We start from the raw sequence: 13,244 nt of genomic DNA on the forward strand, positions 1-13,244 counted from the left end.
ACTGTTGTACCTAGGATACTGTGCTTCTTAAAAAGGCATTCAACAATAGGCACTTAGTTACACAGAGAAACACAAAACCCTCGGACTCAACTTGAGTAACACACAAAATACCATAAGATTTGCATGAGAATGGATGTGAGGTAAGATCAAGTTTGGTCTGCTTCCTTTTTCAAAGTAATTCAAGACTCATGGCGATTATCGTTATTTTTGTACTTGAAATTCTGGTCTTGTTTCTTTATATGGGTGAAATGAAATAATCTCTTAAGGTTCCTTCTACTTTAAGTATTTTTCTAGATATGAGAAGTGGTCAAATTAATACACTGTTACTTCCAACTTTATTTCAACTTAAAATTTTATTAAAAAAAAAACTCCTACTTATCAAATTTGTGTCCAAAATGAAAAGGAAGAAAAAATATAACTAAAGTCACTCAGAAATCATGTCACTGTGTAGGAAAGTAAGTTTGTTTGGTTTTCACCACTAGGAAGATTAAATAGCCTATTTGTCCCTTCCCCAGCCCACCCCTCACCAAGCTCATTTAATGAAAATAACATAGACCAAATGGTCTATATCATAGACCATGCCTTCTTAATACTGAAAATGTTTATAATAAAAAGAAACTACTTACATACAACAGTGACTATACAAACATTTTTAAGTGAAATTTTACAATTTTTCCCAAAAGAAATATTCAAAAGCTGCAGGTTACAATGTGCTAGAGGAAAAAACATGATGATCATATTAAAACAAGCTATACTACATATACTTCAAATCGCAGTGTACAAGACACTACAAATCCAAATGGCTCATATACAAAATGTATAATTAAAAACCCCAACATGCACACTAGAGTTTTGTTACAATGCCACATATTTAAGACACTGGGAACTATTTTAACTTTTAACACAAAAATCTCAGTTTAAAAGAAAAAACACTTTCACATTTTCTGACTTTGCTACCATTCCACCACTGACAACTAATAATGAGCCCCTTTAAATTTAAGATTTTAAGGCAGATGCTGCTTCATAAAAAAAAACCACTTCAAATAAAATCAAATAAGAAATACATTTTATACATGTTCAATTCATCTGCAGATGAGGCTTCAAAAGGTGAAAAATAACAATTTTTAAAATAAAATCACAACAATGAAGTAGAATTTTTAACTACTGGATACACAAAATATAGTATAAACTGCATAAATGAACAGTAGCAAACACAGTGTTTTAATTTACAAAAGTCAAAAATATACAAAAATATTAGTCCGAAATGGCAAGTTTTCAACCACAGGTTCATGTAAAAAAATGTTTAAATAGTGATGTTATTCCAAAAATATATAAATATATATGTCCAAACTATTTTTACTTATTTGTAATAGTATAAAAGGCAACTGAGAACCTATAATTGAGGTAGCAAAGCCAAATTCACAACCTTTGGATTAAAAATATGACCCCTATATTTTCATAGCATTTTCCAATACAATATTTAAATGAACTCAGATTGTTTAAAAAACTTTAATTTCATATCAATACATTACTTTATAAAACTTTCATAAAAGTACAATTAAAAAATACTGAACATTTTTTGTTAAAAGATATTTCCTGGTCCTAAATAAGCAACTGCACCTCACATCCAAAATACTGTACAGAAAGAACATAAAGTCACCATATTTTACACAAAGAAAGCTATGTATTTACATTTTAAAGGTAATTTTAGAATTTTAAGTAAGCTGGCTGTTACTTTTTCCTCTTTTCTCTAGGGCCTGCAACTAAATTACTACTTCCTCATACCTTGGTTTCCAGCACTGAACATAGAATCAGTTTTAATTTTAACTCAAAAAACTCAAAATGATTCACTTAAATTGAAATAAATGAAAAGCCTATCCTAATTGATGAAATAAAAATATAACTAGCCATGAAAAAACAATCTGAAACCAAGTCAAAAACTATCATTTTTCTTTTTAAAAAATTAAATCAACTGATCAAACCAGAAGTGCCTATCTGAAAAGCTAGGAACCAAATCCAAAAATCAAGTGTTCCATTTCTGTTTGGTGGATTTCCTATTAAGACTCCTCTTTTCATATATTAAGAATAGGAAAATTTTCATTAAAAGCCAATTCAAATATCTGTACTCTGATTTTATTTTCCTTTAAGTGTGTTAAAACAAATTACATAAAAATCCTGGCTAACTTCAGTCACTATAATGATGAACAAACCTAACTTGACCTGACAGACTTATTTCTTATATATCTATGGACTCACTATGTTGTTTAATTATGTATTTCTTCAAAAAACAAAACAAAGAACAAAATACCTACAGACCCAGCAGGAAAAAAAGAGGTATGTTTTGTTTGCAAGGAAGCTAGAACTGCAGAAGCATCTAAGAGTTTAAAACAAGAGATCTTAGTAAATGTATGGGAATATACGATATGGCACACGTTGACAATATTTTTCCCATGCCAAACCATATTTCTTCTCACACTGGTGTTCATCACGAGCTTCTCGGTGGATAAGCAAGATGGTGAAATAAATCACATAGATATATGGTAAGATATGATTAAAACCTGTGGAAACACAGAGCATTAATATCAAGAAGTAGATAAAGACATTCTTCTTGATTAACCCCTATCTAATTTTTTTTTACTTTTGTTTTATTTTTGGTTCCAAAATTTTTCCTCTTCCACTCCATCCATTGGAAGGAAGGAAAAACAAAGTCTATGACAAATATGCATAGTCAAGCAAAACAAATTCTCACATTATCCTTATCTTCAATCCATAAAGAGCCTATATCACTTTTCTAACTGAAAGTGGAAAACATGTTTCATCTTGAGTACTATGGAATTGTGTTTGGTCACTGTGTTGATTAGAGTTCCTAGAATTTTCGGGTGATTGATTGTCCTTATGATATTGCTGCTACTAAGATTGTTCTCTTGATTCTGCTCACTTTACCTTGTTATCAGTTTACATCTAGGCCTTTCCAGGTTTTTCTAAAATTTTCTCCCTCATAATTTCTTATGACACAATAATATACCACGACATTAACATAATTTGTTCAGCTATTCTTCAATTAATGGATATTCCTTAATGTTCTAATTCTTAGCAACTACAAAAAAAAAAGCTATTATATAAATATTTGCTCGTATATGAAGTCCCTTTTCTCTTTCTTTGACTTCTTTGGAGTACAGAAATAGTAGTCGTGTCAATGAATCAATACATAGAATTAAACAGCTTTTTGGACATGCTTCCCAATGGCTTTGGAAAATAACAGTTGGATCAGTTCAAAGCTAAACCAACAGTACCTTAAAGAATATTTTTTCCCACAGCACTTTTAGCATCTGGTATTTTCCATTGTTGTCAATTTAAGCCAATTTGATGGGTATGAAGCACTACCTCAGTTAAATTAATTTCAATTTCTTTAACAATGAGTACTTAAGAACATTTTTTCAAGGATTTCTATCCAACTCCAGAGAAAGAACTGATGGAGTCTGAATGTAGATTGCAGCATACTTTTTCCATTTTACTTTTTGCATGTAAAACTGATATTATATTTTTTGCTTTCACAATGGGTGGGAGGAGAGGGAGAAAATTTGGAGCTCAAAATTTTCAAAAACAATGTTAAAAGTAAATAATAAATTTAAAAAAATTTTTAAAGAGTTGCTTTAAAAGCATTCCTTTAACTTCCACTTTCCTAACAGAACATACAAATTTTCTCAACAACAGCTACATTTGTGCTAAGTTATTTATTGGGTCTTGTGAATTGATAGCAGCAGCAGTACATTACAAACTGTTACTTGGTGACAGCCACATTGCACACTGCAAATAAAATCCATATATATAGCTCTAATATTTAGAACTCAGTAAGACTCCCGTCTTTCCCCTCCACACCCCCAAATCATGAACATTTTTTTTAAACCCTTACCTTCTGTTTTGGAGTCAATACTGTGTATTGGCTCCAAGGCAGAAGAGTGATAAGGGCTAGGCAATGGGGGTTAAGTGACTTGCCCAGGGTCACACAGCTAGGAAGTGGCTGAGGCCAGATTTGAACCGAGGACCTCCCGTCTCTAGGCCTGACTCTCAATCCACTGAGCTACCCAGCTGCCCCCCCAAATCATGAACATTTACATTTTAAGGCAAAGTCTACTTAGTACTAGGGATAAAATTAAGATGTACTTGGGATTATCTAGTTTCCTTGGCACAAAAATCACTTAAGACAAGAATATGAGGGGCCATTTTTTGGAAAGCAATTTGGGTTACAATTGCAAAAGACACCATGCACTTCCATAGTCCCTAAAAAGGAATCACTGCTAGCTACAATGTGTATAATTATTCTTAATGATGACCAAATCAACAAGTTAAATATTTAACATTTTTGGAAAATTTTCCAGCTCCTCCAAAACACTCAAGTATGTTAGATATCAGCATATATGGTTTCTTCCAAAGGGCAAAGCAGGAGCAGTCTGAGACACTGAACCCGTATAACCCTTACCCTATATAAGACAAAAATGAAACACTATTACATTGGATTCAAATTCACATGGCCTGATCTTTCATTCTGCTGCTAAAACACTCAATAATGACTTCCATTACAACAAGTACTTAAATATCAGTATCTTACCACATGGTAGAGACCAAGACAGAGCCATAATGAGATCACCCAAGTAGTTGGGATGTCGAACAAAGCCCCACCAGCCAGATACTAGAAGATTCTTTCCACTTGAAGTATGAATAACTTTTAGATCTGTGAACAGAGATATTACACAATTTATATAATCAAGTATATAAGCACATGCAATTTTAGTTCATATAAAGAATTCTTTTATACAATAATTTATAATATTACAACTTACGTGCCAAACGGGGATCGTTGGGATTTTTCCGAAATGCATTTTTCTGAGAGTTTGCACAACGGAATATTATGTATCCTGAAACTAAAATTTAAAAATAAAAAGAAATATTCTATTTTAAATGACTTAATGAACTCTAGTAGTTTTCAGAAATTTACTGTTGCCACATTTTCCTTAGTTATGTCAATATTTATTAAACCCCTGGGATCAAGGATTGAAAGGAGATATCAAAATTATACAAAATAGAATTTAAACAAATAGGAAGTATCAGAGCTGCTCATTAGCAATCAGCACAACCAAGATCTGAATTTGAACTTTAATTTTTACTAATCCTACCTCTTTAAGATAACTCAATGGGAAAATAATAAAATCTAATAATTATGCAGTTATTTACAGTTTTGTAAACTATAAAGTGTCATTATTGCTCCATTTAGTAACTAAAATAATCACAAAGTAAAATGTCTGAATAATCAACCAATAATCTAGAGCTGGATATTTCCCTATATTCCCTAAACACGCCTGTACTTTCTAACCATCTTTTATGCATGCTGTCCTTTGATGAAAAGATGACATTATAGTTATTAGCAACTGATGTTTAAATAGTAGGTTTACTAGTTTAAATAGGTTTGCAAACAACTATATTATTGTCATCGTTTGAGCCTCAGATGGTAGGTATTTGAGCCTGTATGGTAGGTATTCTTTAACCCCATTTTTTGATGAGGAAACTGAAGATTAGAGAGGTATAGCAAAGGTATAGGGGTAGGATTTTGGACTTAGAATCAGTTAGGACAGGGTTCATACTGTACTTTTAGTGCTTAACTGTGTGATCACTGGCAAATAACTTATCCTCTGAGTCTCAGTTTCCTCATCTGTAAAATCAAAACCAACACCTTCAGGATCATGAGAAAATGTTTAGAAAACGTGGAAAGTGACAGCCCAAAGGCAACTGCCATTGCTGCTCCCACATGACTTGCTCTAGTCACAAAGGCAGTAAGAGCTAGGAGCAAGCTCCCCACCCATGGAGCTGGGCTGCCTCCATTGAATATGACTTTCCCCTCCTTCCTAACTATAGAATTCCATATTTCAAGACCTAGTTAAATACCAACTTTCTATAAATCTTCTTTGATCCTCCTCCTCCCTCTGTGCTTCTGGTCTTCCTTTGACTTACAAATTGCTCATATATAGCCTTGTGCTAGGAAAAAAGGCATTTATGAATATGTCTTGAGTTTCTTACTAGAATATAATCTTGAGGATCTTTCTTGATTCTATTATCTCCTACAGTTTGTACATAGCAGGTATAAAAAAGTATTTGCAAATAAATGCTGAACTGGCAATTAATACACTTCTCAGAAGCACTTGTGGGGATAGCTGAGTGACTCAGTAGATAGACCTGGAAAAAGAAGGTCCTGGGTTCAAATCTGGCCTCAGACACTTAACCCCCTTTGCCTAGTCCTTACCTGCCTTGACACCAATACTTAGTATCAATTCTAAGACAAAAGGTAAGGGTTTAATTTTTTTAAAAGCTGTTTCTGCCATGAACCATGAGCATTTTCAATAACTGACATGCAATAAACAGACATATGGGAGTGTAATGAACTCTATGCATAATAATGAGCATTGAACAAGTAAAATTATGACTTACGTTTCAAAGCAATAATCACGGATGCAAAAAGCCAAGAAACTTCATTAGGATGACTGACTAAATAAAAGGCTTGTAGACTATAAACAAATGGCACCCATACCAAATCTCCAAATGCCAACATGAACCCAAATCCATCATGCATAATGTCCATTGTTGTCAGCAAAGCCTCCTAAAAATACAGTAGGGAAAAAGATATAACTGAACAAAACTTTACCTCCGAAATCAAGGCCTGACAATTAAGCTCTCATAAAATTAAAATTAATGATAGTATTCAAGTGAGTAAACATTAAAATAGGAAGATGTCAGTTAAGAAGTCATAGCCACCTTTTGATTTAAAAATTATAGCGATTTATCATCCAATTCCAATTATGTGAAACAACCAACAACCAGGAAAAAGGCAAAAAGATGTCACACTAAAGCCCTGAACTTGAACTGTGAGTTCTACAAATCATTATTCAGAGCCTATTACTCCTTTCTAGATGTAATTTTAAACATTCTTTTTAGTCTCATCTCCCTCCCCATCCAGAGACTCATTCTTTCAAGTCAGGAACTTTGCCTTATACACATCTTCTCATGTGTCTGCATGCTTATTAAGAAGGTGCTAGGAACTATGCTAAGTGCATAATTACAAACATCTCATCTTATCCTCACAATCCTAGCAGATAGGTACTCTTATTATTCCTATTTTACAGCTAAGGCAAATAAGAGTCAGGAGTGATTTGCCCAGGATCACCCACAGCTAACAAGTTTATGAGGGGGTATTTGAACTCAGGTCTTCCTGACTCCAGGCCCAATGTTCCATCCACTGTACCACCTAGCTTCTTCAAAGAGATATTTACAGCCTTCCAAGTAGGAGAGAAAGATAAAAAGGAGAAAAAAGAACACAAAAAGTATACAGCTTGAGGCCACTTAGTATAAAATTAAGAACCTACACATTACCCAGAATTATGAAATTCTGAGTTGAAAGAAGCCTCACAGCAGCCTCATCAAGTGGTGCAGTGGATAATGAGTTGGGCTTGGAGTCAGGAAGAACTCAGTTTAAATCTAGCTTCAGACACTTACTAGCTATGCAACCTTGGACAAGTCACTTAACATTTGCCTCACTTTTCTCAACTATAAAATAAGAATAATATGAGCACCTACCTTGCAGGGTTATTGTGAGGATCAAATAAGATAATATTTGTAAAAAATGCTTAGAACAGAGCTTACAACACAATAAACACTTAAATGCGAATCTTTCCCTTCCCTCCATCTAGTCCAAACCTGAAGTAGTATAAAGAACAGGGTCTCTGGAGTCAGTGGACCTGGGAGCAAGTCCTCTGAAGCTGAATGCCCCTGTATCAGCCATAACTTTCCTTGGCCTCAGGTATCTTCATCTATAAAATGAGGGGGTTGGAACTGATAATAACTACAGTCCATTTCAGTCAAAAGGAAAAGAATAGGTAATGGGGGGAGAAGGGAAATGCACTGTATATGAAGCAGACATCCATTCAAGAACATTAGGAACACAAAAGGAGAAACCTGGTAGAAAGCATCTAGGTCAGATTCAACAGAGAGAATAGGTAAATGACTTAAATGTAAAGAGTGAAATCATAAATAAATTAGGTGAACATAGAATAGTATACCTGTCAGATCTGTGGGAAAGGAGAGAATTTAAGACCAAGCAAGAAGTAAAGAATATTACAAAACATAAAGTGAATAATTTTGATTACATTAAATTAAAAAGGATTCATGCAAACAAAATTAGAAGGGAAGTAACAAATTGGGGAAAAAATCTTTATAACAAAAACCTCTGACAAAGGCCTAATTTCTCAAATTTATAAGATGCTAAGTAAATTGTACAAAAAATCAAGCCATTTCCCAATTGAGAAATGCACAAGGAACATGAATAGGCAGTTTTCAGATAAAGAAATCAAAACTATCAATAAGCACATGAAAAAGTGTTCTAAATCTCTCATAGTTAGAGAAATGTAAATCAAAACAACTGAGGTATCACCTCACACCTAGCAGATTGGCTAACATGACAGCTATGGAAAGTAATGAATATTGAAGGGGATGTGGTAAAATCGGGACATTAATGCATTGCTGATGGAGTTGTGAATTGATCTGACCATTCTGGAAGGCAATGTGGAACTATGCCCAAAGGGCGCTAAAAGACTGTCTGCCCTTTGATCCAGTCATACCACTTCTGGGTTTGTACCTCAAAGAGATAATAAGGAAAAATACGTGTACAAAAATATTTATAGTTACACTCATTGTGGTGGCAAAAAACTGGAAAATGAGGGGTTGTCCCTCAATTGGGGAATGGCTAAACAAATTATAATATCTGTTGGTGATGGAATACTATTGTGCTCAAAGGAATAATGAACTGGAGGAATTCCATGTGAACTGGAATGACTTCCAGGAATTGATGCAGAGTGAAAGGAGCAGAACAAGGAGAACATTATACACAGAGACTGATACACTGTGGTACAATTGAATGTAATGGACTTCTCTACTAACAGCAATGCAATGATCCAGGACAATTCTGAGGGACTTATGAGAAAGAAGCTATCCACATCCAGAGAAAGAACTGTGGGAGCAGAAACAGAAGAAAAACATAGGGACAATCATGTGGTTTGATGGGGAAATGATTGGAGATTGTGGCTTTAAAAGATCACTCTACAGCAAATATGAATAACATGGGAAAAGGTTTTGAGCAATGATACATGTATAACCCAGTGGAATTGCTTGTCAGCTTGGGGGGTAGGGTGGGGGAATGAATCATGTAACCATGGAAAAATATTATTAATTAATTGTTTTTAAAAAGACTCAACAGAGTGGGGAAATGGAAGCAATATGTGGTGGTAGTATCCCTAAAACACCTGAAAGAAGGCAGTCTCAGAGCAGTGCACTCTGGGACAGCTCAGAGTTTGTGCGAAGGTGTGTTAATACCATAGAGAACATCAACTCCTTGGATCTGACGAAGGAAGGGAAACAAGGCGCCCAGCACCAGCTCCACAGGGAGAGGAATGGCAGGGCCATTCATGCAAGACCCATCTTCTTCTTTATCCCTATTTCAGAGTCTTGGGTATGGATGGCCAGAGACTACATACAAGTATATGCGGGCACACCATCTAGGGGGAGAGGCTTCCTGACAGCTAGAAAAATTGAGAGTGACAACATATGGATTCATGGATAAACCTAGAAGAGTAGCAGTAGGCTGGGAGAGCAAGAGTGGACATGAGAGAAGCACACATTAACAAAGATTAAAAACAAACCACAGATAATTTTGGTGTCGTATTCAGAACTATTAAGAGTCTTAAATTCTCATATTGGAATAATTACCTCATGCCAAAGAGCATCCACAACATATAAAAGCTGGAAACTGTTAACCAATATCATTGCTAAAGACGGGGTGTCACGACCTTGGACCTTCATCTCTGCCAAAAGCATTATTAAATTAATAACAACCTAAAAGAAGAAGTGTGGATAAAAAGTATAAATGAATCCAGTTAAACATGCTCTCTCTTCAACACACCATGCAAATCACAACCTTGACTTGGTAAATAGTCATTGAGAATTGATATGCCCACATCATCCTGTAACCAATAGGATGGTGGACATTCCCAAATTTAAAAAGGCTGGTCTTCTGATAATGGAAACAAAGTATACATCAGGGTTTAAGCCTGAACCTTTACAATCCAATAGAATAGGGTCTAGCACAGCTTATCTTCCAAACACATAGCACTTAGGAAACCATAGTTATCTCTGTGCAAGGATGAGGCTTCAAAAGGAAACTTTTTTAGAAGACTTTTATATTGAAATGAAAATATGGATGATAAAAAGCATAAAGAAAATTTGTAAATCTCCTTAATAACATACACACCATGGAAGGGCAGAGTATCTTAAAATACTGGTTTCCACGTGTAGTCTCTTAACATCAATCACCTAATTTTGCATGACTAAATTTATGAACACCTTATAATTAGAGTTAAAAATAAAGCATCAGGTATTTAGGTTTTTGTTTCTTTTTTTAAACGTTAATATAGAACTTGATCATCCATATTACTGAATTTAAGAAAGGACTAACCCAACCAATCAATCCTGGACGCAATTCACAGAAGTATTTGAGGTCAAAATGTCCAATTCGTGGATTTAATTCACGGCCAATAAAGAAATCATAGATGATATTTCCTGCAAAAGAAAAAGTATTTTTCCAAAATCATTTCAGCCCAATAGTGAGGCTTTAAATTTTCAGCATTTTGTAATTTGAAGTTATTTCTTTTTTGTGTGTGAAGGTGATTTTTTAATACATCTGAAAAGGATGCATATGCAAAGAATTGAGGCATGAGAAAAGCACTGGTTGAACTCTAATGAATCTATAAGAATTAGGATTTTAGAAAGAGAAACAAGATTTCCCAGATATTTAAAAAATTGGAAACTGCAAACCAATAGTTTTCTAATAAAATTCCTATTAACACTAGATAGAGTCTTCTCTATCTCTTTTTTTAAAAAGAAAAACTATTCACTGAATCAGGATTTAAAATAAAATTATTCATAAATGACACTGCTCCTTAGCCAAAAGTAGGTAATTAGTATAATAGAAAGTTCACTTGGAATCTGAATGCCAAATTCTAACCTTCTACTTGGTATAATTCTACACTTGATCTTAGCCAAAAGGCTGAGAAACAATACTTGGTATAATTTTAGGCAAGTCATTTATGAATTCCTTCAAATGACCTATGAAAACATAGGTTACTCTAAATCCTAGGACCCTATAAACAAATTATTAAAAATGGTGCAATGGCAATAAACACTTAAGCTATCAAGAAATTAATTCCATTCTTTCTTAAAATTTTTCCCCATCTTCTCATTTCAGAAAAGCCCAACCTCCTAAGTATTTGAAAATAAGTACTTGTATCAAGGTATAAAGTTCACAAAATTCCACATGAAGCCATATTCTAAAAGAAAAAAATGTTTTTAAAGCATGCTCACCTGATTTTCCTGGAGAGAGCTCATTGTTGGATGCTTTCAAGGACCGCACATAGAGATAAATGCTCAAGGCTACAGAAAAAACTGTAGCTGCAACTGCAAACTGAAGAAAGTGGTCATACACATAATAGAGCTCTATACCCCAGTACAAAGATGTTCCAATGACTACAGATGTCAGGATAAAAGCATAGAATCCTTAAAAAAAAAAAAGTAGGCAGTTAACAATTAAACAAGAAGACAGTTATGTAAGGTACTGCAGGCACAAATATTTTAAAATGTCTTCATCTTCACTATTTAGACTAAGTATAGTTAATAGAAAGGCTTTCTAAGAATACACAAACCATGATTACTTGAAAACACTTAAGAATATTAACACTATATCAACTATGTTGAAAAGCTGGGAGTAATTTGCTCTTTTAGAAAGACAAATAAGAATCAAATTAATATTTTTTATCAATAGATACCTAAAACCTTTAAAATTTGAACTGATAATCATAATCTTTAGGTAAAGCTACTACTTTTCAGAGCAAAAGTTAAGAGTTGAGAAGCGTAAGAGAAGTTCGTATAAGATTCTAAATACCAAATTCCCATAACCATGAGATAGTCTTAAGGATACTTTGAATCTTGCCATCTATAACTAATATGACCATTATCCCACCATGCAGCTGGCTACATCTCCCACAATTCTAGTCCCTTCTTTTCACCTATTGCTCTAGGAAGAGCAATTAAATCAATACTACCATTGCTCCTGAAAGGGCATATAATTTGATTATCCCATGGATGCACTTATCAACCTCTGTGATGTCACCCTTCATTAACCTAATGGTTATGTGTGCTCTCTCTCCCATAAGAATAGAAGTTCCTTAAGGCCAGGGATTATTTATTTCTCTTTCACATTTGTATTCCCAAGACTGAGCACAGTATATAATACATAATGATGGTGAAAGCAACTTCTGGGGGGGGAGATAATATTTTAAGGAATTCTATGTTAACTGCTTTTGTAAAAAATGCATCTTGAAGCAGCAGTAAGTATCAACCTTACTGAGTCTATTTTTAAAATCTAGTCTGCTCTCAAATAGGGTTTGGGTAAATAACACAGAGTAGACTTTTTAGTTCTATTTGCTATACTTTGCCCAATCTTTATTACATGATACCTAATAAAATGATAGGTAAAACATAGTTGCTGGGTGAGTTAAAAATAAATGACTATACAAAATTAAATATGCATATAATTGATTGCTGAATTCTTTAGTCATTAATTTTTTAACCTTTACCTTCAGTCTAAGAATCAATAGTTAATATTGCTTCCAAGACAGAAGAGAGGAAAGGGTCACACAGCCAGGAAGTGTCTGGGGCATATTTTAACACAGAACCTTCCATCTCTAAGCCTGGCTCTCTATCCACTGAACCACCTAGCTTCCCCTTGGACATTAATTCATAATATGATCCTATTAACATGTATTTTACTCACTGAATAGACAAAACAATGAAAGTATTAATCTAATGTAATGTTTCTCAGATCTCCCAAGCCTTAGTACTTTGCCCAACCTTTGAGAATAAAGAAAAAAAAAGAGACTGCTTAGAAAAACAAAAATTGGCACTCAGAGAGAAAATTATAAAATTATTTATGTTAAGAGACCTGGTGGCAAAAACTAAAACAATGCAATGTAACAATTTTCCAAAAACAGGCAGACATACATAGTTTTGTAATGAAGAAAGTATCCTAATCAAATTAAACCCAATTTTGAGTACTCAATATTATACCAAGGATTATAGTGATAAAGAATTTG

The 13,244-nt window shown here is 34.0% G+C and overlaps 1 protein-coding gene across 3 annotated transcripts in view; it reads right to left on the reverse strand.

Annotated features, from left to right (window-relative positions):
- Nucleotides 1-334: 334 nt before the first annotated feature.
- Nucleotides 335-13,244, reverse strand: part of LBR (lamin B receptor) — a 38,724-nt gene continuing 25,814 nt past the window's right edge. For all 3 annotated transcript variants that reach the window (XM_007481481.3, XM_016430200.2, XM_056816001.1), the window contains exons 8-14: nt 11,458-11,649; nt 10,553-10,656; nt 9,808-9,933; nt 6,481-6,649; nt 4,842-4,922; nt 4,610-4,732; nt 335-2,558 (exon numbers count right to left, since the gene is read on the reverse strand). In XM_007481481.3, coding sequence (XP_007481543.1) covers nt 2,398-2,558; nt 4,610-4,732; nt 4,842-4,922; nt 6,481-6,649; nt 9,808-9,933; nt 10,553-10,656; nt 11,458-11,649 — 956 coding nt within the window. In that variant the 3' untranslated portion in view covers nt 335-2,397. The remainder of the gene's footprint in view (nt 2,559-4,609; nt 4,733-4,841; nt 4,923-6,480; nt 6,650-9,807; nt 9,934-10,552; nt 10,657-11,457; nt 11,650-13,244) is intronic.

The sequence above is a fragment of the Monodelphis domestica genome, chromosome 2 (genome assembly GCF_027887165.1).
Source record: "Monodelphis domestica isolate mMonDom1 chromosome 2, mMonDom1.pri, whole genome shotgun sequence".
NCBI classification, from domain to species: Eukaryota; Metazoa; Chordata; class Mammalia; order Didelphimorphia; family Didelphidae; genus Monodelphis; species Monodelphis domestica.